Source organism: Microcebus murinus, chromosome 10, assembly GCF_040939455.1.
Source record: "Microcebus murinus isolate Inina chromosome 10, M.murinus_Inina_mat1.0, whole genome shotgun sequence".
NCBI classification, from domain to species: domain Eukaryota; kingdom Metazoa; phylum Chordata; class Mammalia; order Primates; family Cheirogaleidae; genus Microcebus; species Microcebus murinus.
In genome coordinates this window covers 51,608,089-51,630,960 of record NC_134113.1, presented here as the reverse complement: position 1 = coordinate 51,630,960, position 22,872 = coordinate 51,608,089, and the positions used below count along the sequence as shown (strand labels likewise).

Sequence of the window (22,872 nt, the reverse complement as noted above, 5' to 3'; positions counted from 1 at the left end):
GAATCTCAATGCTGATAGGAATAAGGCTTAATCTTCTACATATAAACTGTACTTTTCATGTGTATATAACTCTTCCCTTCAGGGGACCTGTAACAAGCATTGAGGAATTGCTCATGGATAAAAACAAATGTAAGAGCCTTAGGTTTGACTTTACCATTTAAATTAGTTATGTCATTGTACATTAATAAAGGGGATGAGAATCTCAAGGATGTATGAAGATTACATGATCAACTCTTTCTATTCTCTCCTCTGTACCTTAAGCAGGGGTGGAGTTATTGGAGAAAAATTGAATAAATACAATGACATTGGAGGACATATAACATGCTACTGTTTATGATTGTTTCTCACTTTGAGAGATGGTGGAATCCTGTCATATATTATGATTTATCAAACTCTTTTATGGTAAACTATCCAGGCATATAGAAGGCCCTGATTTTTCTTTTTATAAAGTGCTATATTGAGGATATATTCTTCCCATATGGACAACTGTCACATAAGTGTACCCTAACTGGGAGTCACCTGTAGTAGATCTCTTCCCCCAGACAATGAAAAAGTGGCCAGTACCATACCATCACTAGGGTCTTGGAACTCATCTATTTTTACAACTCTTGTGTTAGAATTTAGTGGAGTTAAATAGCTCCTATTGCTTTTAATATCTGTATGTCCACAGGTTATGGATATGTGTTGTTTCTCAGACCTTTTAGTGCTATAGGAATGCAGGAAGGAGAGAGAGAGAAAATTCAGACACCTTCTTTCAAGCTCATCTGTGGCAATATAACTTGGGTGTCCTTTGTGTATTGGTGATAGAACCATTGGAAAGACAGACTGTGAAGTTGAAAGTGAAAAAGTACCTTTGAAAATGTTAACAATTTACATTTTAGTCTGTAATTGCTCTCATGTTAGTCTTTATGTTTCTTAAAAATTTAAATTTTATTATTTGTATGCAGTAAACTTGACCTTTTTGGGGTGTATAGGCCTATAAATTTTAATACATGTATAGATTCGTATCATCATCACCACAGTCAGGCTTCAGAATAGTTCCATCACTCCACTAAAAATCCCTTGTGCTATCTTTGTAGTCATACCTTTCCCTTATCCAGGTAAAAAATTTTCTATCACTGTAGTTCTGACCTTTCAAGAGTGTCGTATAAATGCAACTGTTTAGTGTGTTACCTTTTGAGACTGGCTTCTTTCACTAAGTATAATGCCTTTAAGATTCATCCAAGTTGTTGAATGAAATGCTAGTTCATTCCTTTTTATTGCTGAGCAGTATTCCATTGTATGGTTGAATGTACCATTGTTTATATTTTGATAAAAAGCAGTGTGTAAATTTGTTCTTTTCATGTACTATCTTTGATTTTGGTATCAGGGTGATGCTAGACTCATAAAGTGATTTGGGGAGTGCTCATTTTCCATTTTCGTAACAGATTGTGTTGATTTGGTGTTAGTTCTTTAAAGATTTAGTAGGATTCACCAGGGAAATTATCGGGGCCTGAAGGTTTCTTTTTTGGAAGGCTTTTAGCTACAAATTCAGTTTCTTTAAGTAGTTACAGAGCTATTCAGGTTATCTACTTCATCAGTCTTGCTAGAGGTTTAAATTTTATTGATCTTTTCAAAGAATGAGCTTTTGGTTTCATTGGTTTCTATCTATTTTTCAGTTTTCGATTTTATTTCTGCTATTTTCTTCCTTTTGCTGGCTTTTGATGTATTTTGCTCTTTTTCTTGTTTCTTAAGTTGGACATTTACATTAATGATTTGAGGCCTGTCTTCTCTGATACAAGAAGTTTAATATTATAATGCTTTTGCTGCATCTCACATATTTGAACTATTGACATGGTTGGATTTAAGTGTACATTTTATTTTGTTTGTTCCCTCTGGTTTTGTTCCTCTGTAACTTCTTTCTTTAGGTTATTTGAAGATTTTTATTCCATTTTAATTTATTGTACTGTTGACTATCTAATTCTTTTAGTAGTAACTGTAGGACTTATACATACTTACATTACAGTCTATCTAGAATTAATATTTTACTACTTGAAGTGAAATCTGGAAACCTTAACAACATGTAAATCCTTTTATGTAATCCTTTTATCTTCCCCCTTTATGTTATTGTCTTGTGTTACTTATGCATATATAGCAAGCATACCTCATTTAATTGTGCTTTACAGATACTGTGTATTTTACAAATTGAAGGTTTGTGGGAGTCCTGTGTTGAGCTGGTCTGTTGGTGCCATTTTTCCAACAGCATGTGCTCACTTCATGTCTCTGTATCATATTTCGATAGTTCTTACAGTATTTCAAATTTTTTCATTATTATAATATCTGTTATGGTGATCTGTGATGTTACTATTGTAATTGTTTTGGGGCTCCACAAAGTGTGCCTATATAATACTCTGAGCTTAATCAGTAAATGTTGCTTGTCTTCTGACTGCTCCACCAACCTACCATTCCCCCATCTCTCCTCTCTCCTCAGGCCTCCCAATCCTCTGAGATACAACAATATTGAAGTTAGGCCAATTAATAACCCTACAATGGCCTTTAAGTGTTCAAGTGAAAGGAAGAGTTGCAGTCTCTCACTTTAAATTAAAAGCTAGAATTGATTAAGCTTAGTGAGGAAGGCATGTCAAAAGCTGAAATGGGCTGAAAACTAGGCCTCTTGTGACAAATAATCAAGGTATAAATGCAAAGAAAGTTCTTGAAGGCAATTAAAAGTGCTACTACAACGAACACGTGAATGACAAAAAGTGAAACAGCTTCATTACTGATAGGGAGAAAGTTTGAGTGCTCTAGATAGAAGGTCGAACCAACTACAACATTCCCTTAAGTCAAAGCCTAATCCAGAGAAAGGCTCTAAGTTTCTTCAGTTTTACGAAGGCTGAGAGGGGTGATGAAGCTGCAGAAGTTCGAAGGTAGTAGAGCTTGGTTTATGAGGTTTACGAAAAGCGGTCTCCATAACATAAAAGTGCCAGGTGAAGCAGCAAGTGCTGATGGAGAAGCTGCAGCAGGTTATCCAGAAGACCTAGTTAAGATCATCAATGAAAGTGGCTACATTGAACAACAGATTTTCAGTGTTGATGAAACAGCCTTCTGTTGGAAGAAGATACCATCTAGGACTTTCATAGCTAGAGGGAAGACGTCAATACCTGGCTTCAAAGGTCAGGCTGACTCTCTTGTTAGGAGGTAATAATGCAGCTGGTAACTTTAAGTTGAAAGCAATGCTCGTTGACCATTCTAAAAATCCTGGGGCCCTAAAGAATTAAGCTAAATCTGCTCTGCCTGTGCTTTATATTATAAATGGACAACAAAGCCTGGATGACTGCACATCTGTTTACAGTATGGTTTCTTGAGTATTTTAAGCCCACCATTGACACCTGACTGCTCAGATTAAAAGATTCCTTTCAAAATATTACTGCTCATTGAGAAAGCACCTGGTCACCAAAGAGCTCTGATGGAAAAGTACAAGGAGATTGATGTTTTTATGCTTACAAACATGACATTGATTTTATAGCCCATGGATCAAAGAGTTATTTTGAATTACAAGTCTTATTCTTTGAGAAATACTTTTGTAATGCTATAGCTGCTGTAGATAGCAATTCTTCTGATGGATCAGGGCAAAGTAAATTGAAAACCTTCTGGAAGGATTTACCATTCCTAGATGCAATTAAGGATATTCATGATTCATGAGAGAAGTAGAATTAGAGTGGAACCTGAAGATGTGATTGAATTCCTGCAGTCTCATAATAAAACTTGAATGGATGAGGAGTTGCTTTATATGGACGAGGAAAGAACGTGGTTTCTTGAGATAGAAACTACTTGGTGAAGATGCTGTGAACATTGTTGAAATGACATAAAAATAAAAGGATTTAGAATATTTCAAGAACTTAGTTGATAAAGCAGTGGCAGAGTATAAGAGGATTGACTCTAATTTCAAAAGAAGTTTTACTGTGAATAAAATGCTATCAGGGCCAGGCGTCATGGGTCACAGCTGTAATCCTAGCATTCTGGGAGGCTGAGGCTGGCAGATCACTCAAGGTCAGGAGTTTGAAACCAGCCTGAGCAAGAGCGAGACCCTGTCTCTACTAAAAATAGAAATTAATTGGCCAACTAAAAATATATAGAAAAAACTAGCTGGGCATGGTGGCGCATGGCTGTAGTCCCAGCTACTTGGGAGGCTGAGGCAGTAGGATTGCTTGAGCCCAGGAGTTTGAGGTTGCTGTGAGCGAGGCTCATGCCAGGACACTCTAGCCTGGGCAACAGAGTAAGACTCTGTCTCCAAAAAAAAAAAAAAAAAATGCTATCAAACAGCATCGCATGCTACAAAGAAATCTTTCATGAAAGGAAGTGTTCATCAACGTGGCAAACTTCATTGTTGTCTTATTTTAAGAAATTGATGCAGCCACCTCAACTTTCAGCAACTACCACCCTGATCAATCAGAAGCCAGCAACATCAAAGCAAGACCCTCCACCAGCAAAAAGATTATGACTAGCTGAAAGCTCAGATGATTATTAGCAATTTGTAGCATTAAAGTATTTTTTTTTTTTTTATCTACCTTCAGCTCTTGTTACATTAAAGTATTTTTTAACTGAAGCTTGTACATTGGTTTTTTTGTTTTTTTTTAGACATAATGCTGTTGCACACTTAATAGACTACAGTATAGTGTGAACATAACTTTTACGTGCACTAGGAAACCAAAAAATTTGTGTGACTTACTTTATTGTGTTTGTTTTATTCTGCTGGTCTGGAACCAAACCCACAATATCTTCAAGATAATCCTGTGTTGGAAATCCTTTCAGAAAATGTTATAAATGTTTGCTTTTAATTGCCAAACATATTTAAAGAATTCAAGATGAGAGCAGTTTATTATATTTACCGAGATAGTTATAATTTCTGTTCATCTTCCATCATTTCTAGCGTTCTATTTCTTCTGATTTAAGAACTTCCTTTAGGAATTCTTTTAGAGCTAGCAAAGAATTCTTATCATTTTCATTCAAGTTAGAATGTTTTTTATTTCATTCATTCCTCAAGAATATTTTCATTAGTTAGAGAATTTTAGGTTTATAGTTCTTTTCCATTTGAGCACTTTAAGGATGTTGTTCTTCTACTCTTTCTGGTTTGTGTGATTTCTGATGAGAAATCACCAGATGATTTGATTTAATCATCAAGCCCTGTCAACCTCATAAGTAATGCATTGTTTATTTCTGGATGTTTTCAAGGTTTTATGGGGTTTGATTTGTGTGTGTGTGTGTTTTTTTGGTAATGTTCAGCAGTTTGACATGTGCAGGCATGGATTTCATTGGGATTGTTCTATCTGAGGTTTGTGAGCTTCTTGAATGTAGAAATTTGTATTTCACTAGATTTTGGGAAATTTCCAGCCATTATTTCTTCTTCTTCCTTCTTTTTTTTAAACACTGTGATCATTTTTGTCTCCTTGGACTCTTGACATGAATGTTAGGGTTTTGGTATTGCTTCTCAGGTCCCCGAGGTCCTAATAATTTTTTTTCTACATTTTTTTTTCCAGATTGGATAGTTTCTACTGATCTATCTTCAAGTTCACTAACTCTTCACTCTTTTGTTTCCATTCTGTTATTGAGTCTATCTAGTGTGTTTTTTTCCCAGTTACTGCATTTTTCAGTTAAAATTTCTGTTTGGTAGTTCTTTATATCTTCTATTTCTTTGCTGTGATTTTTTTTTTTTTTAGCTTTTGGTTTGTTTCAAAAGTATTTGCTCAGTTTTTTGAGAACTTGTGTTTCATAAATGGATATCCCTACTATGACTGTGAAAACAATGTCAAGTGTCACATTAGTGCACAGACAGAAAGCACACACCTATGCAATATGGCTTACCCTATATTATTTGTAAAATCCAAGCATAGTTTAAAATATGTCAATATTACTAGTCTTGAGTTTCTAAGAGGGTTCTTTATGATTATACCAGGTAAGTGTATAAAAGAGATTAAAGTGCTTTTCTTTCATCACTTATTTCCTTTAAAATCAGCTATAAGATATTTTTTTATTTTATACTTGCTGTTTTTTAATTAAAATGTAATCACTGAAGTTTACTAATTTGATTTTATAAGGTTTGTAGCATTACAGAGTAAACTGGGATTTATAAACCAGCTGTGATTAACAATGTAAAGTATTAATTATTGAACTTGAACCGGATTTTTAGGAAAATTATGTTATTTCTTTTTCCCCTTTATGGTCTTAACTAATTTCAATCCTTCAAGAAGGATTTTTTCCATACTATTTTTGAGATAGAAGATAAACTTTGGGCTAGGGGAAGGATGCATGTATGATACTCCATAAATTCAACATTCTTTAATGTAGGTAATAAATGATCATAAACAAGATACATCTTTAGATAATATACTGAGCCTCAGATTTTATATTTAACATAGGATCTAAATATTTTGAATATTTATTTAAACATATGGTTCCTAGCTTGTTTACAAGGGCTAGATCTAAGATTATTCCCATGAGAAATGTTGAATTTATGAAGAATGGTTTTTGAGGCTTTGAAAATGGTTAATTTCTCAAAAATACCACTGTCCAAACATCTACCTTTTTTCATAGGAGTAGACACTAGCAAGTTGGACAAAACTATCATAAAGTGTTTGTCACATATAACCTGTGGTCTGTTGCTGATTAATACAGTACTTGTGTGATTCTTAACACTACAGCACAAGTACTATCTCAGTGGATTATCTGGAGTAACATCTGAAAGATGAGTTCATCTGTGTTTGGGCTTGCTCTTTAAACTGTTGTTTCTTCTATCCCAAGTTGGCTTTGCATCTATCAGAGTAAATTCTTCAGCTGCCTTGTTAGGAGTGCTATGAGGGTAACACTTTTTCTGCTTTTCATCTTGTGTTTAGTTTACTGTATTATTTGATTTTGGATTGAATGAATGTAAATAGAAATTAAATGCAAATTTGAATGAACTTAAAAAAAAAGTATTTGCTCATACTTGTTGGAGCATATTTATACTTGCTTTAAGATATTTATCCACTCATTAGATAATTTATTTAGATAACTCACTCAGTGCTCTAACATCTGTGCCATCTTGGTATATTGGTTTCTGCTAATTGTCTTTTCCCAGGAAGAGTGAGTTTTTCCTGTTCTCTCCATGCCAAGTACTTTTGGATTGTTCTCTGGACATTTTGAATGTTATGTTATGAAATTTTGTCTTGTATTTAAATGATATGGAAAATCTTGATATTTTTGTTATGGTAGGTAGTTGATCTAGTTGGATTCAGGCCACAAGTTCCAATCAGTTTTCTGTAGATTGTAGTTTTAATCTCAGTTCCATCTTCAAAACTTTTATGGTACAATTTGTATTTTTTCAGTGAGTACACTACCTAGTAGCCAGTCTGTGGCCTGCATAGGGGTTTATCTCATATTTTAGTTTCCATAGTCCATTGTGCTGCTTAGGGTTAAATCCATATATGTGTAGCTCCAGGAGCTAGGAGTTCATAAATAATTTATTTACTATTATTTTCTCAGGTTCATTCCTCTCTGTTACATCTATGCCATTTTCTACATCCCTGGGTCCCTCTTTTCTGTCCTCTGCCCGGAAAGCTTGGTCTTCATTTATTCCACTTCCTACAACTGTGTCTGAATCCAAGACAAGAAGACAGAGGAGTCTTCATCCAGAGTTTCTTCATCAGAGAGGATGGTTCCTCTCTCTCATAATTTTAGGCTCCTGCTACTGCCACTGTTGCAGCTACTCCTCCCACAAGATTGCTTGGGAACTGGGACAAGAGAAATTAGAAACAGAAAAAAGGAGTGATTTCCCCCACTCTTTCTGAGCATTAGGAGACCCTTTTCTCACTTTTTAGACAGAATTATAGGGATTCTCTTAGAGCTCTGCTTATTGTTACTAATGCCTGCTTCTACGTTTCAGGCCCCATTAAGCCCATGCTGGGGGATTCTGAGTGGGAGGAACTTAATGGTTTTATTTAAGAATGAGATTTTGGTGGGAGAACTTGCATTAATAGTAATGATTAACATTTGAATGCTTATTGCTAGGCAGTATCATAAGCACAGATTTGCCTAATTCTAGTGCCCAAGTTGTTAATCATGGAAATACTTCACATAGAGTGCCCCCTTTTTTAAAGTAAATTTTGTTGGATGGAGGATTGAATTTGGGAGCTTGTTTGTCTTGGATATAGGATTGGATAGAAGATAAAGAGGAATAGACTACCTGAGAGAAGTTCCTGGAGTTACAGTGGATTTTCTGAGGACCTTAGCCATATGAATCAATGTAGTATTTAGCATTTTCATGAACTCTGCTTTGTCTTTGGCATAAGTATGCCCAACACAGAGGCAGCTTTTACTTTTCCCCAGAATCCCTTTCATTCAACTCTGGCTCCCATTTACCATATCACTACCCTTCAGAAATAGGGTCTGTAATGGCAGGGTTGGTTTTGGGCATAAAGTGGGTAATAGAAGTTAAATTTCCTCATGGCCATTTATGTGTCCTGCTTCTTTCTTTCTTTTTTTTTTTTTTTTTTTTTAGAAAAACAAGTTTTCTATTTATTTAAAAATAAGTTTGTTGTTACTACATTGCAGGGACAGGAATTCTTACACATACATTCTAAGTTTGTATAAAAGGATTAAAGAATTATGCATCAAAACTAACATAGAAAGTGTCCACGTAACAGTAAAGAAAGGTCCAATCGATATGCTTCTTTCTTTATACTCAAAAAATCTGATTCTACTCTTTTGACAAAATATTTAGTTGTTACTTAGAAATGTTGATTTTCTTTTTTCAGTCTTTTGCCTTTGTCTTTCAAAGAAAATGGGCAAGCAATAATTTTGTTACTGTTCCCCTATTTCTCTGTTTTTTCTAGCAATAATAATGATCATAATAACAAACATTTGTATTCAATAGTAGGGAATTTGCGATTTGAATCTAGGCCTGTCGGACTCTAAAGTTTGTAGTATTAACCAGGGTGTAGATATCTTTAGGTTATGGGCTTGCTTGAAAGGATGGTAGAAGCGAACAGGGAGAAAGACTTTTGAAGTGAACTGGAAAGGAAAAGAGTTATGTTTTGAGAAGAAACAGACTTTGGAAGGAAAAACAAATGGAGAGAAGGAAAGATGGGTAGCAGTTTGAAACTGAACCAGACTAGCCTAAAAAAGATTAGTTGATATCGCTGGGGATCTCTGGCTCCTCTGATTCCTCGAAGCGTGAGGTACTCCAGCAGCTGTTACAGTAGAATATACATTCTTAACACCTCAGGTATAACAATTTTTAAAATAGTTGTACTGTTTAGTATAGTAGCCAGTAGCACATTGGGCTACTTAAATTAATTAAAATTTCATTAAAATTAAAAATTTAGTTTCTCACACTAGCCACATTTCAAGTGCTTGATAGACTAATTCCCTATTGGGCAGCGCTGTGCTAGAGAATTGAAATGTCTTAATATACTACTGTTTTTGAGTGCACTGTAATGGCTCGCCTATGACTCTCACTTCCATGTGTTCCAGGGTGTCTGTGGGAAAATGACTTGAGTTCCTAAAAACTGATTGGTATCAATGTTTTCTGTTTTTTTTTTATTCCAAATTCCAAACTTTAATGGCTTCTTAAAAAATGAAATTTAAAAATTAAGTCATTCTCAAATTGTTATGTGAACGTATTTGGAATATTACTTTCAGTATCTTACAAAAACTATATAATGAAACGGAAAGATCCATTATACAATATATAATGGAGCTGGAAGATAGAAATATGTTCAATTATTATGTTAGGGTTACAAACTAAAAAATATTTTAGCTTGGAAAGGTAAAGCCTGGGAAGAAACACTAAAAATTGAATTTGTAAGTTATCTGAAAAGGAAACAGTTTACCAAAAATCTGAAATTAACGTCTATTCTTTGAAATTTATTTGAAGTAAATTTAGAACTATTAAAAATTTCATTTTGACTTCTAGGTAATTAATTTATAGAACATAATAGAAGAACTAATGAGTAGTATAGGTAGACTATGGCTTATGATTTTAAAACCATAAACAGTTAATAACACAAATTGGGAAATATCTAACTTTTCAGTTAACCACGAGGTTGGATAGTCCTTCCCCCACCCACAGCTCACTTAGGTCTTTTATTGACCACAAGGACCATTGCTTTGTGTGGTATTCCTGTTACTGGGAATTCAAAGCAAAGCTGGTATTCAAGAGCCTGGATTCTTAGATTAAAAACTAGAGTTCAGGCAGATAGATAAACATGAACAAGTTATAAGTTTGTAAGTTGCTGAACTAAAATTTGTGACTCTTATCTAGTAAAATGCTAAGACCCTATCAGTTTAAATGAATAAATTAGTAATATGGCATAATTATTTTCAGGTATAAAGACAGTTAATATGGGGTATTTTCAGGAAAAAGCATACAAATTTGGAACACTTAAACAATTTTTTTTTTTTTTTTTTTTTGAGACAGAGTCTCACTTTGTTGTCCAGGCTAGAGTGAGTGCCGTGGCGTCAGCCTAGCTCACAGCAACCTCAAACTCCTGGGCTTGAGTGATCCTTCTGCCTCAGCCTCCCGAGTAGCTGGGACTACAGGCATGCGCCACCATGCCCGGCTAATTTTTTTTTATATATATATCAGTTGGCCAATTAATTTCTTTCTATTTATAGTAGAGACGGGGTCTCGCTCTTGCTCAGGCTGGTTTTGAACTCCTGACTTTGAGCAATCCGCCCGCCTCGGCCTCCCAAGAGCTAGGATTACAGGCGTGAGCCACAGCGCCCGGCCTACACTTAAACAATTTTTAAAGCAGATTTATAACATAAAGGCAGCATATAACTTGATTGAAGTCTTTTAATTTCTCAGTGATACACTGTTACATGTGTACTTCATTTATGTGCCCTAAAATAGAGGACAGTATTTATTATAAAATATTAATGATAAATTATAATTTGTATATAAATATAAGCTTAGTATTCTTTTTTTTTTTTTTTTTGAGACAGAGTCTCGCTTTGTTGTCCAGGCTAGAGTGAGTGCCGTGGCGTCAGCCTAGCTCACAGCAACCTCAATCTCGTGGGCTCAAGCGATCCTTCTGCCTCAGCCTCCCGAGTAGCTGGGACTACAGGCATGCGCCACCATGCCCGGCTAATTTTTTTTTTTTATATATATATCAGTTGGCCAATTAATTTCTTTCTATTTATAGTAGAGACGGGGTCTCTCTCTTGCTCAGGCTGGTTTTGAACTCCTGACCTTGAGCAATCCGCCCGCCTCGGCCTCCCAAGAGCTAGGATTACAGGCGTGAGCCACCGCGCCCGGCCAAGCTTAGTATTCTTAAAGGAGGAAATGTGAAAATAGCTATCAGACTATTAGATATGACAAATAAATTATTGTGCTACATAAAGGGATAGTATATTACATCTCCTGAAAATTTCTTAGGTTCTTAAAATATTGTATTAATTTTCAAATTGCTATTTTATCACATTGAATTAACTCTGGCTTGAATATTTTTTATTCTCAGATACTTAGGATAATGGGGGAGACAGTATGGTATGAATTTTCCCAAATAAAAAAATTATGCTTGATTATGTACTATGCAGGAGCACGTATGACTCTAAAGTCAACTAAATTGGGAAGCTGTCTAGAGCAGCGCTTCTCAGACTTTAATGTACATATGAATTATGTATAGATCTTGATAAAATGCAGATTCTGATTCACTAGGTGTGGGTGGTGCCTGAGATACCCTGCATTTGCAACAAGTTCCCAGGTGATAGTTTGTTGCCTTTCTACATGAATAGCAAGGAGAGTAACCTTTGACTATCTGATTAAAAAAAATTTTTTTTGATTCATACATAACAGATATATGTATTTTGGGAGTGCATGTGATATTTTGATGCATTCATATCATATGTAATGATCAAATCAGGGTAATTAAGATATTTATCACCTTAAACATATAGAAAATTGAACTGGGAACATTCAAATTATTTTCTTCAAGCTATTTTGAAATATACAGTAGTTTATTGTTAACTGTAGTCACCCTGCTGATTTTATACTAGGTCTTATTTATTCTTTTTAACTGTATTTTTGTACCTACGAATGAACTTCTGTTCATTTTCCCCTCCCCACATTCTTTCCAGCCCATGATAGCCACCAGTCTACTCTCTATCTTGATGAGACCTACTTTTTAGTTCCCACATATGAATGAGAACATGTGATATTTCTCTGTCTGTGTCTGGCTTATTTTACTTAACAATCTCCAGTTCTGTCCATGTTGCTACAAATGATAAGATTTCATTCCTTTTTGTGGATGAATAATATTCCATTGTGTATATATGCCGCGTTTTCTAGGTACATTCATCCATTGATAGACATTTAGGTTGATTTCATATGTTGGCTATTGTGAATAGTGCTGCAGTAAATATGGGAGTGCAGATATCTTTTTGAGACTTTGATTTCCCTTTTTTTGTATATATACCCAATTGTGGAATAGCTGAATCATATTGTAGTTTTATTTTTAGTTTTTAGAGGAACCTTCATATTGTTTTCCATAGTGGTTGTACTAATTTACACATCTAAATTTTTTTATAGTGATCTTTTGTCTAAGTACTTCTAGTTGCTCAGATCAAAATACTTTGGAATTATTCTAGGTCCTTGCTCTCTGACAAATAACTCCATATTCAATCTACCCACAAATCCTTATGGCTATATTTTCAAAAAAATCTGAAATCTGAGCACTTTCCATCATCTTTGGTAACACTTTGGTAAAAGCCAGCATCATTTTCCCCCTAAGATTATTATAGTAGTCTCCTTGCTGGCCTCTACTTTTTCCCTTGTCTCCTCTGCTCAAAGGAGAGTGGCTAGTGGCTCCATGTCACTCAGAGAAGAAGCCAGTCTTACCTTAGCCTAAAAGGTGCTGCATGATCTTGTCTTCTGTTACCTCTCCATCCTCATCTACTATTTTTCTTCCTTTTCACTCTATTCTAACCACATTCATCTTTTTGTTGTTCCTTGAACATACCAGACATGTGCCTGTGTCTTGACTTTCATATTGGCTGTTCTTTCTGCAGAGAATGTTCAGCATGGGTATATAGGATATCCAAATAACACTCTCACTTGCTTCTTTCTGATTGCCAATTGAAATGTCACTTTATCACAGAGGTTTTCCCTAACAGTAGCTTCCCCAATTTTTCACCCATTTTTAGCTATACTGTTTTTAATTTTCCTCCACAGCGCTTCTCAACATCTAATACTAGATATTTTACTTACTATTTTATTTATTTTGTCTTCCCACTAGAATGTAAAGGCAGGGATTTCTGTCTGTCTGTTCAGTACTGTACTTAAAGAATTGCCTTGTAGTATACCTGTAGCACTCAATAAATTTTTGAGTTAAAAAAAAAAAATCCCAGAAGAGGTCATTGGGGCTTTGCTTGAATACCTTCTTTGATAGGTTATTCTACTTATCTTTAGAACACTTCATTCCATTTGAAGATGACTACTGTTGTTCTTAAGCTTTCTGTTCTTTCAGGCCAAAAGATCAAGTAATAAGCTGAATATGCTTATTAAATTATTTTTGCATATGATAGTTTCCAGGCTTATCACATTTTTGTCCTTAAATACCAGAACTGAAACAAATGTTGCAAATGTAGGCTAAGAGTGGGAAGTTTTCCTCAGTGTACCTTTATTAAGGCAGATTGATTGAATTAAAAAATTTTAATGGCTCTGATGCTCATTTTGAGCTTTTAATTTGCTGCAACCTTAAAATCATTCTTACATGTTTCTAAGTTTCTTATCTTCTGCTTTTGGAGTTGATTTTTTTTTTTAAACAAAGTGTGGGACTTTGCATTTCTCCTTGTTTAACCAAATAGGGAATTTCCCAAATGAAATTTCCGGGACAATTCATACCTTTAATGTAGAACTACCATGTGTCAATTATTTTAGAAATACATAGGAAAATTCCTGTACATATGGAAGTATCACAACTGATGAAATTGGGGATTTCTTCTTGTACCTAGATATTCTAAAATTTATTTGGACATTTCATTGTAATTAGGTGTCTTGCATTAGTTCCAGAAGGAATATTGAGTTAATTAAAAAAATAATAATTTTATCTCATAATTTTCTTCTCTTTGACTACTGTCAATGGAAAAAAAAAAGCCCAACTCTGTAAAATAATTTTAAAGAGATTTACTCTGAGCCAAATTTGAGGACCATGACCCAGAGCCACACCCAAGAAACCTTGCTTTACAGTTTGGTTTTATACATTTCAGGGAGACAGGGGTTACAGGTAAAGTCATAAATAAATACATGGTAGGCAGACATTGGCCTGAAAAGGTGGGCCATCTCAATGGGGGGAGACTTACACGTTATAGGTGCATTTAAAGATTCTTTGGCTTGTAATTGGTTTAAAGACATGAAGCTTTGTCTAAAGGCTTGGTATGTTTTAACATAGAAGCTGTTTATGAGAGATAAAACACGGGACATATATTTGTTGTGTAAATTTGAGGACCTGTAGGTTTGTCTTGCATGCCCTTAGGCCTGTTAATGGGTTACAAAGGAGGGAAGGAGGCATGATAAGGCATGTCTGTGACCTCCTTCCTCCTGGCAGGCAATTTAGTTTTAGGATATTCCTTTGGCCAGGAAGGGGTCCATTCATGGGGCGGGTGAGTCTTAAAATTTTATTTTAGCTCACATTACCAAGTTGACTTTCTTTCCGACATTTTTCATTTTGGCCTCTTATAATTAATATTTTCCCAGTCCTTTAGGACAGAAGAAGTTCATTGAGTCTTTCCATGTATTTTCTCTCCAAACCTCAGAAATTCTTCAGTTCTTTAATTTGTTTTGTAATTCACTTCATAGCCAGTTACTCTAGCTATTCAAATCTCTCTGCTTCTAATTTCTCCCCAGTGTAATAATTCTATACTTTGCTGGTATATCAATCTTTTATAAAATTCACTTACATCATTTTTTTTGACATCCTGTCAGAAAGATCTATAGGATTGAATCTGAGCTTATTTCTTTTATTACCCTTACTGTGATATTTCAGAGGCCTAGCTAAGTGCTATTTTATTTCTCTGTACTATTGTGTTCCTTGAATGCCTTAAGTTCCTGAACATACATAATTCTCCAAAAATTCCATTTCAAATTGATCTTTTTTCCTGAAGCTTCAATTGTGTCTGTGCCACAAAACTTATCATTTAGTCTTTTTTGTTGCTTAATAGTATTATAACGCTTCTCTTTTCCATAAGACTGTAGTTTTTGATGGGAAGGAATATGAAAGAATACTGGATTATGTATAAAATAATTTCTTACTGGTCAGGATTGTTGTTTTATTAAAAAATTGATATTGGGAGAAGACAAACATAAAAACTATCTATTATAATTCATCCTACAGGAAACCCTTTTCCAAGGAGAAATGAAGAAGAAAACTGTATATACCCTAAACATGGGAGATAAGGAGTATGAAGATATGGAAGGTAACTTCATTTTTATAAAACTTGTGTGTTGAAAGTACAACTTGGTGTTTCCAAACTGTTCATTTGTATACATTTAAAAACATACAGGAGTTTTTAGTTTTTACTTATTTTTGTTCTTAAATTTTAAAATCAGAGTTTAAGAAACATACACATTTTTCTTTTCTTCCTCCCATATCTTTTTTTTTAGTTTAAATTTTAATTTTTTTTTAAGACTGACTCTTCCCTCTGCTGCCCTTGCTAGAATGCAGTGATGTAATCATAGCTCACTGCAACCTCCAGCTCCTGGGCTCAGGTGATTGTCCTGCCTCAGCCTCCAGAGTAGCTGGGATTACTACCTTTGAATAATTTTGAAAAAGGTAAAATAGACACAAAAACTTAGAAGTTAACCAGACACGGTGCCACCATGCATGGCTAATTTTTTCTATTTTTAGTAGAGACATGGTCTTGAACTCCTGACCTCAAATGAACCTCCTGCTTTAGCCTTCCAGAGTGCTAGGATTATAGGTGTGAGCCACTGTACCCGGCCCCATGTCTTGTTTGTAGTTGATCAGTTTTTGGTTTTTGAACTATGTACTTTTTTTTTTTTTTTTTTTTTTGGTAACAGAAAGCAGAGATACTTTATTTTTACTTCTAATTCCAAAGGCTAAGTATAGCAGAGTTGTAAAAATGGAATCCCACTTAGGCTGATTCAAACAAATACTAATGTTTTATCCTGTTTTCAAAGTCCAAGAATGAAAACTTGCAATTAAACACTTAGCAAGCCACATGTTTAGGTAATATTTCTTAAAAAGTCTTAAAGAAAAAATATGATACATGACCTAAGTTTTCAGTGGCATATATGCTATTAACACATGTTCTGAAATCTGGTAGGTCACATCAGTCCTGAATTAATTTTTAATAAAAAAAAAAATACTAACTGAGCTTTATACTTTTTCTATGCCACTATAAGCTTTCTTTCACCTCATTTAATGTCGATCTTCACTTTATGTCGTTTTCAGTATTCATCCAAAAGTCTTCGAACAGTAGTCCTCTGTCTGATCTGAAGTCTTATCAGATCAGTTTTAATTGGACTGAGTGTCACCTTCAGATTTAATGTCTTCACTGGTCCCATTGACCTCATTCTTAGTGTCACTTTCCTTCGATTCAATGTTTGTGTCTTCACTTTGTTTTTCTCGACTACCGGACTTCACACTACTTTTTTTATCATCAGATCCCCTTTTTTCTTTCTCCTTGGATTTTCTATCTTGTTCTCTGTCCCGACTTTTGCTCCTGTGCTTATATGACTTTCGATCCCGGCTTTTTGATCTTCTTCGATCTCGACTTCGAGATCTATGCTTTCTTTCTGATCTGTCATGGCTTCTGCTTCTCCATCGATCTCTACTTCTGCTTCGCCTTCTGTCTCTACTTCGTGACCTTTTGTGGTCCCGAGACCGACTGCATCTTCGGTCTGAAGTTCGGCTTGAGTGCCTACTTCGTGAACGACTTCTCTTTCTTCTTTCTCTGTCCCGAGCCCTTTCTTTTTCTCTTTCTTCCCTTTCTCTCTCCCTCTCTTTTTCTCTTTCTTCTCTTTCCTGCTTCTCCTTTTTTAGACGTTCATCACGATCAGGTTCTTCAGTTCTTTTTCTCAACTTTTCTTTTAGTTCCTCTACAGTAGCTTTAATCTTGGCATAGCCCATGTGTTGTTTTCCCATCAAATGGTCATCTACCCGAGACTGGGCATCTCCTACTATCAAAAAGGCTCCACACACTTCACAAACCTCCATTTGTTTTTCTTGAGCAGCGAAACTTTCAATTGTCGAGGTTGTGGATCTAAGCAATTCTCTCTTCTTTTAACTGTTCAACTAATTTCATCATCCCCTGGGCCTCCTCTACCTTTCCCTCAGATCCTAATTCTTCAATCTGCTGCAGGAGCACATCAATTTTGTCTGTTAGAACCTGAATTTTTTCTTCATTTTTGCCTGTTGGGCCAGCTGCCCCTGAGGACTGCTGGTTTTGAGATAATGCCAAACGAGCATGGCCTCGTCTAATTCTACGTTCTACTTCTGCAAGTAAGCTCTGTAAGTATCGCAAAAAATCTCTCTCATAGCCAACTTTCATAAAACGAGAACTCTTCTCATACTGTTTTCGTAAGTTTTCATCGTGAATTTTTTCACATGGACCAAGATCAGAACGAGTATTTGTGAACAGTTCCACAGGACAAAAACCACAGAGAGAATATTTACAAACGCTCTCGTGGTCCCACCGCACGTTGTTGCGCTTTTCGTCCGGGGCGAGGTTTCGGTCCCGGCCCATCAACTCATCCAACAACTGCGCGGCCGAAATCATGGTGCTTTCTTCGGGCGGCTGCTCCCACCAGCCCTGGCACCCACCAACGAAAATGCCGGCGACACAGTCGCCAACCCCCCCGGCCCGCTCCAAGGCCGAAAAGCCTCCTCTACTGAGAAGCCGATAAGACAAAATCTGAACTATTTACTTTTATTTTTCTTCTTAAAGTTTTTTTTCTTTACTGTTTCTGATTTTGTTATCTTTTTTAAAAAAGTAAGCATTGATACTTTTCTCTGCTTATAAAGTTAATTTAATCTTCACTGTCAGCACAAGAATAATTTTAGAACACTTTAACGCTGATTATCCTACTAACAGTTTATAGGTTATAGTTATCTGTTGTTCGGGTTCTTTTATTTCAGATACCACAAATTAGATATTTTATGCAAACAATGTTTGCTTAGGTTTCTTTCCTCTCTGTTTCTTTTATTCTTCCTGAAAAAATAAGAAGTTTCTTTAGCGAAGGTCTGTTGGTGGTAAACCCCTAAGTTTTTGTGTCTATTTTATCTTCTTCAAAATTATTCAAAGGTAGTTTTACTGGGTGTATAATTCTGAATGCATAGTTTTTTTCTCTTAGTACTTTGAAGATACTATTTAACTATTTTTTCTTTTTTTTCTTGCTGTCAAGAAATCTCAGTCCAATTGTTACTCCCTTGCAGATCTTTTTCTATTTTCTGCTTTTAAGATCTTGTTTTCATCTTTGATGTTGTATAGCTTTGCACCATTGTGTCTAGGCATGGATTATTTCCATTTCTCAATATTTATCATACATTGTGTTTCCTTTATCTGTTGGTTCATGCTTTTAATTATTTTGCAGCCATTACTTCTTTGTTGCCTCTCCTTTATTCTTTTCTGTATTTCAATTAGTATGTTAGACCTTGCTCTGATCACATTTTTTAGCCTTATCACAGATTATATCTCCTTTTCTATCATCTAGGTAGTTTCCTCACATTTGTCTTCTAGTTCATTCTTCTGGGTTGGACCAGCTGATTAATCATTTCTGTGTAGTATTTGAAAATTCCGATACTTGAAGCTCCCATTTGAGAGGCTTGGCTTAATACTGGAATCTCTCAGGATCATTTCTCCTTAGAACCCCAGGGTGATCTTAAGACTTAGTCTCCAGATCTGAACACTATTACAGACATTTGCACCCAGGACAATTCCAGATTTTTCATTTGCTTGCTGTATACTTTTCACAGTTCAGTTGACAATCTGTTTATTTTTGTTTTATTTTTATGTTGAATTTTAGAGTATCTTTTATTTGTTTATAAGTCAGCAGTGTATATTTTTATATGAGTTGGTTATCTTACTGGTAAGAGTTTAAGTTAGTACAAATCCTAAACAGAAGGATAATTTTGCGGTATCTGTTCATAGTAAATGTATACACATATTGATCTAGCAATTCCAATTTTGGGAATTTATCTTGTAGCTATACTTTTAAAAATGTGAAATAGCCAAATTTTTCATTGCAATATTGTCATAGTCAGAGGTTGAAAACAATGAATGTCTGTCAATAGATTAAAAAAAACAAACCAGAACAGTGTAAACAGTGTGCTAACATCTGTGTGTAAAAGGGAATATGGAAGAATATGTATTAGGATTTGTTTTTCTGTGCTTTAAAATATAATCTTCGGAAGAACAGAGTTGTTACTTGTTGGATTGGGTAGAACTGGATGGATGGGGGTAAATTTACATTTAAATTTTTGAACCATGTGAATATCACTTATTTTTAAATTAATGAAAAGTTTGTTTCACTCCTCCATTAAAAAATATAAAAAAGCAAGTATTGTGAGTAGTGGGCTCAAGGAGTATGTTTGTTATAATTTTTCTAAGATCTAATTTGTTTTGTAGTAAGAGAGCCCTTTAGAATATCGAGTTCACTGTACTCCCAGAAATACAAGTCATTTGGTCTGGAGAACTTGAAAGCACATATAGCTGTTTTACTTTACAGGAGAAGAACATAGAGATGATACTGCTACTACTGGTCTGTTGTACAGTGAAGCTGACAGATGTCCCATATGTCTTAATTGCCTATTAGAGAAGGAAGTTGGTTTTCCAGAAAATTGTAATCATGTGTTCTGTATGACCTGTATTCTTAAATGGGCAGAGGTAAGTCTGAGAATAAGTATTAATCCCAGTTAATACATTAGTGTATTTTAATTCCCTAGCATGATTTCATTCCACTAAAGAGTTGATACTGCCTTTCATAAATTATTTTACAGTAATATTTTCTCCCTATCTTAGACAGCTTTCCCTGTATTATATTCAAATTCTGATAGTTACTGCCTTCTAATTTTCTTTTATTCAGCTTTTTTCATAATTAAAAAAATTTAAATGCATACTTTTTAAAAAAAGTTAATAACCTTAGAGGAAGAACAGATCAAATTATTTTTTTCTGGTAGAAATGCAATAACTCATCTTCCATATACTTGACCCTCTTAAGATAGTATCTGTTTACTAATAATACTTTCTATCTTTTTATTAATATATTTTTCGGAGAATTTTCACATAGGTTATTTTTTTTTTTTTTTTTTTGAGACAGAGTCTCACTTTGTTGTCCAGGCTAGAGTGAGTGCCGTGGCGTCAGCCTAGCTCACAGCAACCTCAAACTCCTGGGCTTGAGTGATCCTTCTGCCTCAGCCTCCCGAGTAGCTGGGACTACAGGCATGCGCCACCATGCCCGGCTAATTTTTTTTAATATATATATCAGTTGGCCAATTAATTTCTTTCTATTTATAGTAGAGACGGGGTCTCACTCTTGCTCAGGCTGGTTTTGAACTCCTGACCTTGAGCAATCCGCCCGCCTCGGCCTCCCAAGAGCTAGGATTACAGGCGTGAGCCACAGCGCCCGGCCTTCACATAGGTTATTTGATTTCTTGTTTATATCAGCCTTGTGGAATAACCAGAGCAGATGGAATAGTCTTTACATTTTACGGATGAGGAAACTTGGATTTTATATTCTATAACTTGGCCAAGATCTCACAACTTAAGAGGCAAAAGTGAATTTAGCGCTTCATTTTCTAATTCCTGTTTTTAATTTTAGTATGAACTAATTTCTGAGTTAGAGATATTACTGAAGTTCTTCATAGATTGTGAATGATTAAGAAAAAGGACATTTTGGACTTTTAATGTATTATATTGACTCAATTTGGGCCACATATTTTGAAGTAAATATTAATTCATTATAAGCCCCGTTCTTATAAATTGTTAAATAAAAGTTGCTCTTCATATTACTCATGCTGTATTTTCTGAGTTAGTATTTTGTTAGCATGTAAAAATTTGTAAAGGAGATCTATCTCAAAAATGTTTTTAACAATTACTGCATTCAAATTATTTGATGACCCTAAACATTAGAATCAATTGCATTACAACATAATTAGGGTTTTCATAGTTCCGTGTTTTATATTTTTTTTCATTAATAGTGTGGAAAGGAGAACTTAACTGTATATTTACTCTATGGCCAAGTTCTGCAAGAAGGAAAAAAAAGATTTGTTACACCACTTGAATTCATAGTAGTATATGTAAAAACTTTTAAATTAAAACCTAAACTGATCTTTGACAAGAAGGGACACTAAGCATAGGTGAAAATGTATTTGGGGGGAAAAGTACTTTGAGTTTTGCTGAGTTAATATGATTGTTAAATCTCTCTGTGTGTTTGTAATCATTAGTGATTAATGAAATAACACATATTTTTCTCTGCTTCCCAACTAAAGATTTTATCTGTGTTGAATTTATGCATCTTGGTTGCTTTGTGATTAAATTTTTTTAAAAGGGGATTTTGCTTTGGGTAGAGAAGCAGTATTGCTGGATGGGTGGAAGGTTTAAGTGTGGTACTTTCCATAAGATTGTATTTGGTGACTACATAATTGTGAACTTCAGCAACTTAATCTGAGTATGTTTTTCTTTAAGAAAATTAGAATATATAGATATGATTCTCTGTCCTCCCTTATGGCTCCAAGTGCATCTTTTTTTTTTTTGAGACAGAGTCTCACTTTGTTGCCCAGGCTAGAGTGAGTGCCATGGTGTCAGCCTAGCTCACAGCAACGTCAAACTATTGGGCTCAAGCAATCCTGCTGCCTCAGCTTCCCGAGTAGCTGGGACTACAGGCATGCACCACCATGCCCAGCTAATTTTTTCTCTATATATTAGTTGGCCAATTAATTTCTTTCTATTTATAGTAGAGACGGGGTCTTGCTCTTGCTTAGGCTGGTTTCAAACTCCTGACCTCGAGCAATCCGCCCACCTTGGCCTCCCAGAGTGCTAGGATTACAGGCGTGAGCCACTGTGCCCGGCCCCAAGTGCATCTTTTATACAACTATAAGCTTTACTCTAATGTACATGTTCTAGGTTTCTCTAGAGTATGTATCTAGAAGAGGAATTGCTAGATTTATAGACTGCACATATTCAACTGTATTAGACAGTGATAAACTTAATTTATATTTTTAGCCCTTGTTGAATATTTTTAAATTGAAAATTCTTGATAACATACATAGAGTTGCAGTCAACACCTTTCTTCCATGTGATAGTTTCCTTCTTTCGACATAAATATTTTGTTGAAACCAGATTGCTTTTCAGAAGAAATTATTAATCTTCTGTACTGCTATCACAAATTGTGATTCTGGATGCGGTGGGGAGGAGTTGTTATATCTTTTAAACAAAAGTAATTAAGCTTCAAAGGGGAGCATAAACGGAGAACATTCTGAATTATTTCATTGTCTCTAGTGGATATGTTATTAGCTCTAAAACTAAATAAACCTTTAAGTTGAATAGTAACAAGAAGACAATCTGCTAATAAATTGCTCATTATAAATTATAAATGAAAGCTGGCTAAATCACTTAGGCTTTAAAGTAAATTTTCAATTTGAATCTTTTATTGTTGTGATAAAAATTAGATGTATTTTGAAGTATATATGTGCTTTGCCAAATACAATGAGATTTCAAATTCACGAGAGTTTTGGTTCTTTTATTTTTTAAATCATCATTAGTGAAGATCTCTCCTCATTTTCCTCAATCTCCTTCTGTTTTTTTTTTTTTTTTTTTTTTTTTTTTGAGACAGAGTCTCGCTTTGTTGCCCAGGCTAGAGTGAGTGCCGTGGCGTCAGCCTAGCTCACAGCAACCTCA

The 22,872-nt window shown here is 35.0% G+C and overlaps 1 protein-coding gene and 1 pseudogene across 2 annotated transcripts in view; one reads left to right on the top strand and one right to left on the bottom strand.

The window, feature by feature from the left end:
* SCAF11 (SR-related CTD associated factor 11) overlaps window positions 1-22,872 on the top strand; it is a 78,353-nt gene that overhangs the window by 11,229 nt on the left and 44,252 nt on the right. For both annotated transcript variants that reach the window (XM_076007200.1, XM_012749202.2), the window contains exons 2-3: window positions 15,348-15,429; window positions 19,703-19,860. In XM_076007200.1, the coding sequence (XP_075863315.1) occupies window positions 15,369-15,429; window positions 19,703-19,860 (219 nt within the window). In that variant the 5' untranslated portion in view covers window positions 15,348-15,368. The remainder of the gene's footprint in view (window positions 1-15,347; window positions 15,430-19,702; window positions 19,861-22,872) is intronic.
* LOC105862837 (luc7-like protein 3 pseudogene) lies at window positions 16,033-17,882 on the bottom strand (annotated as a pseudogene).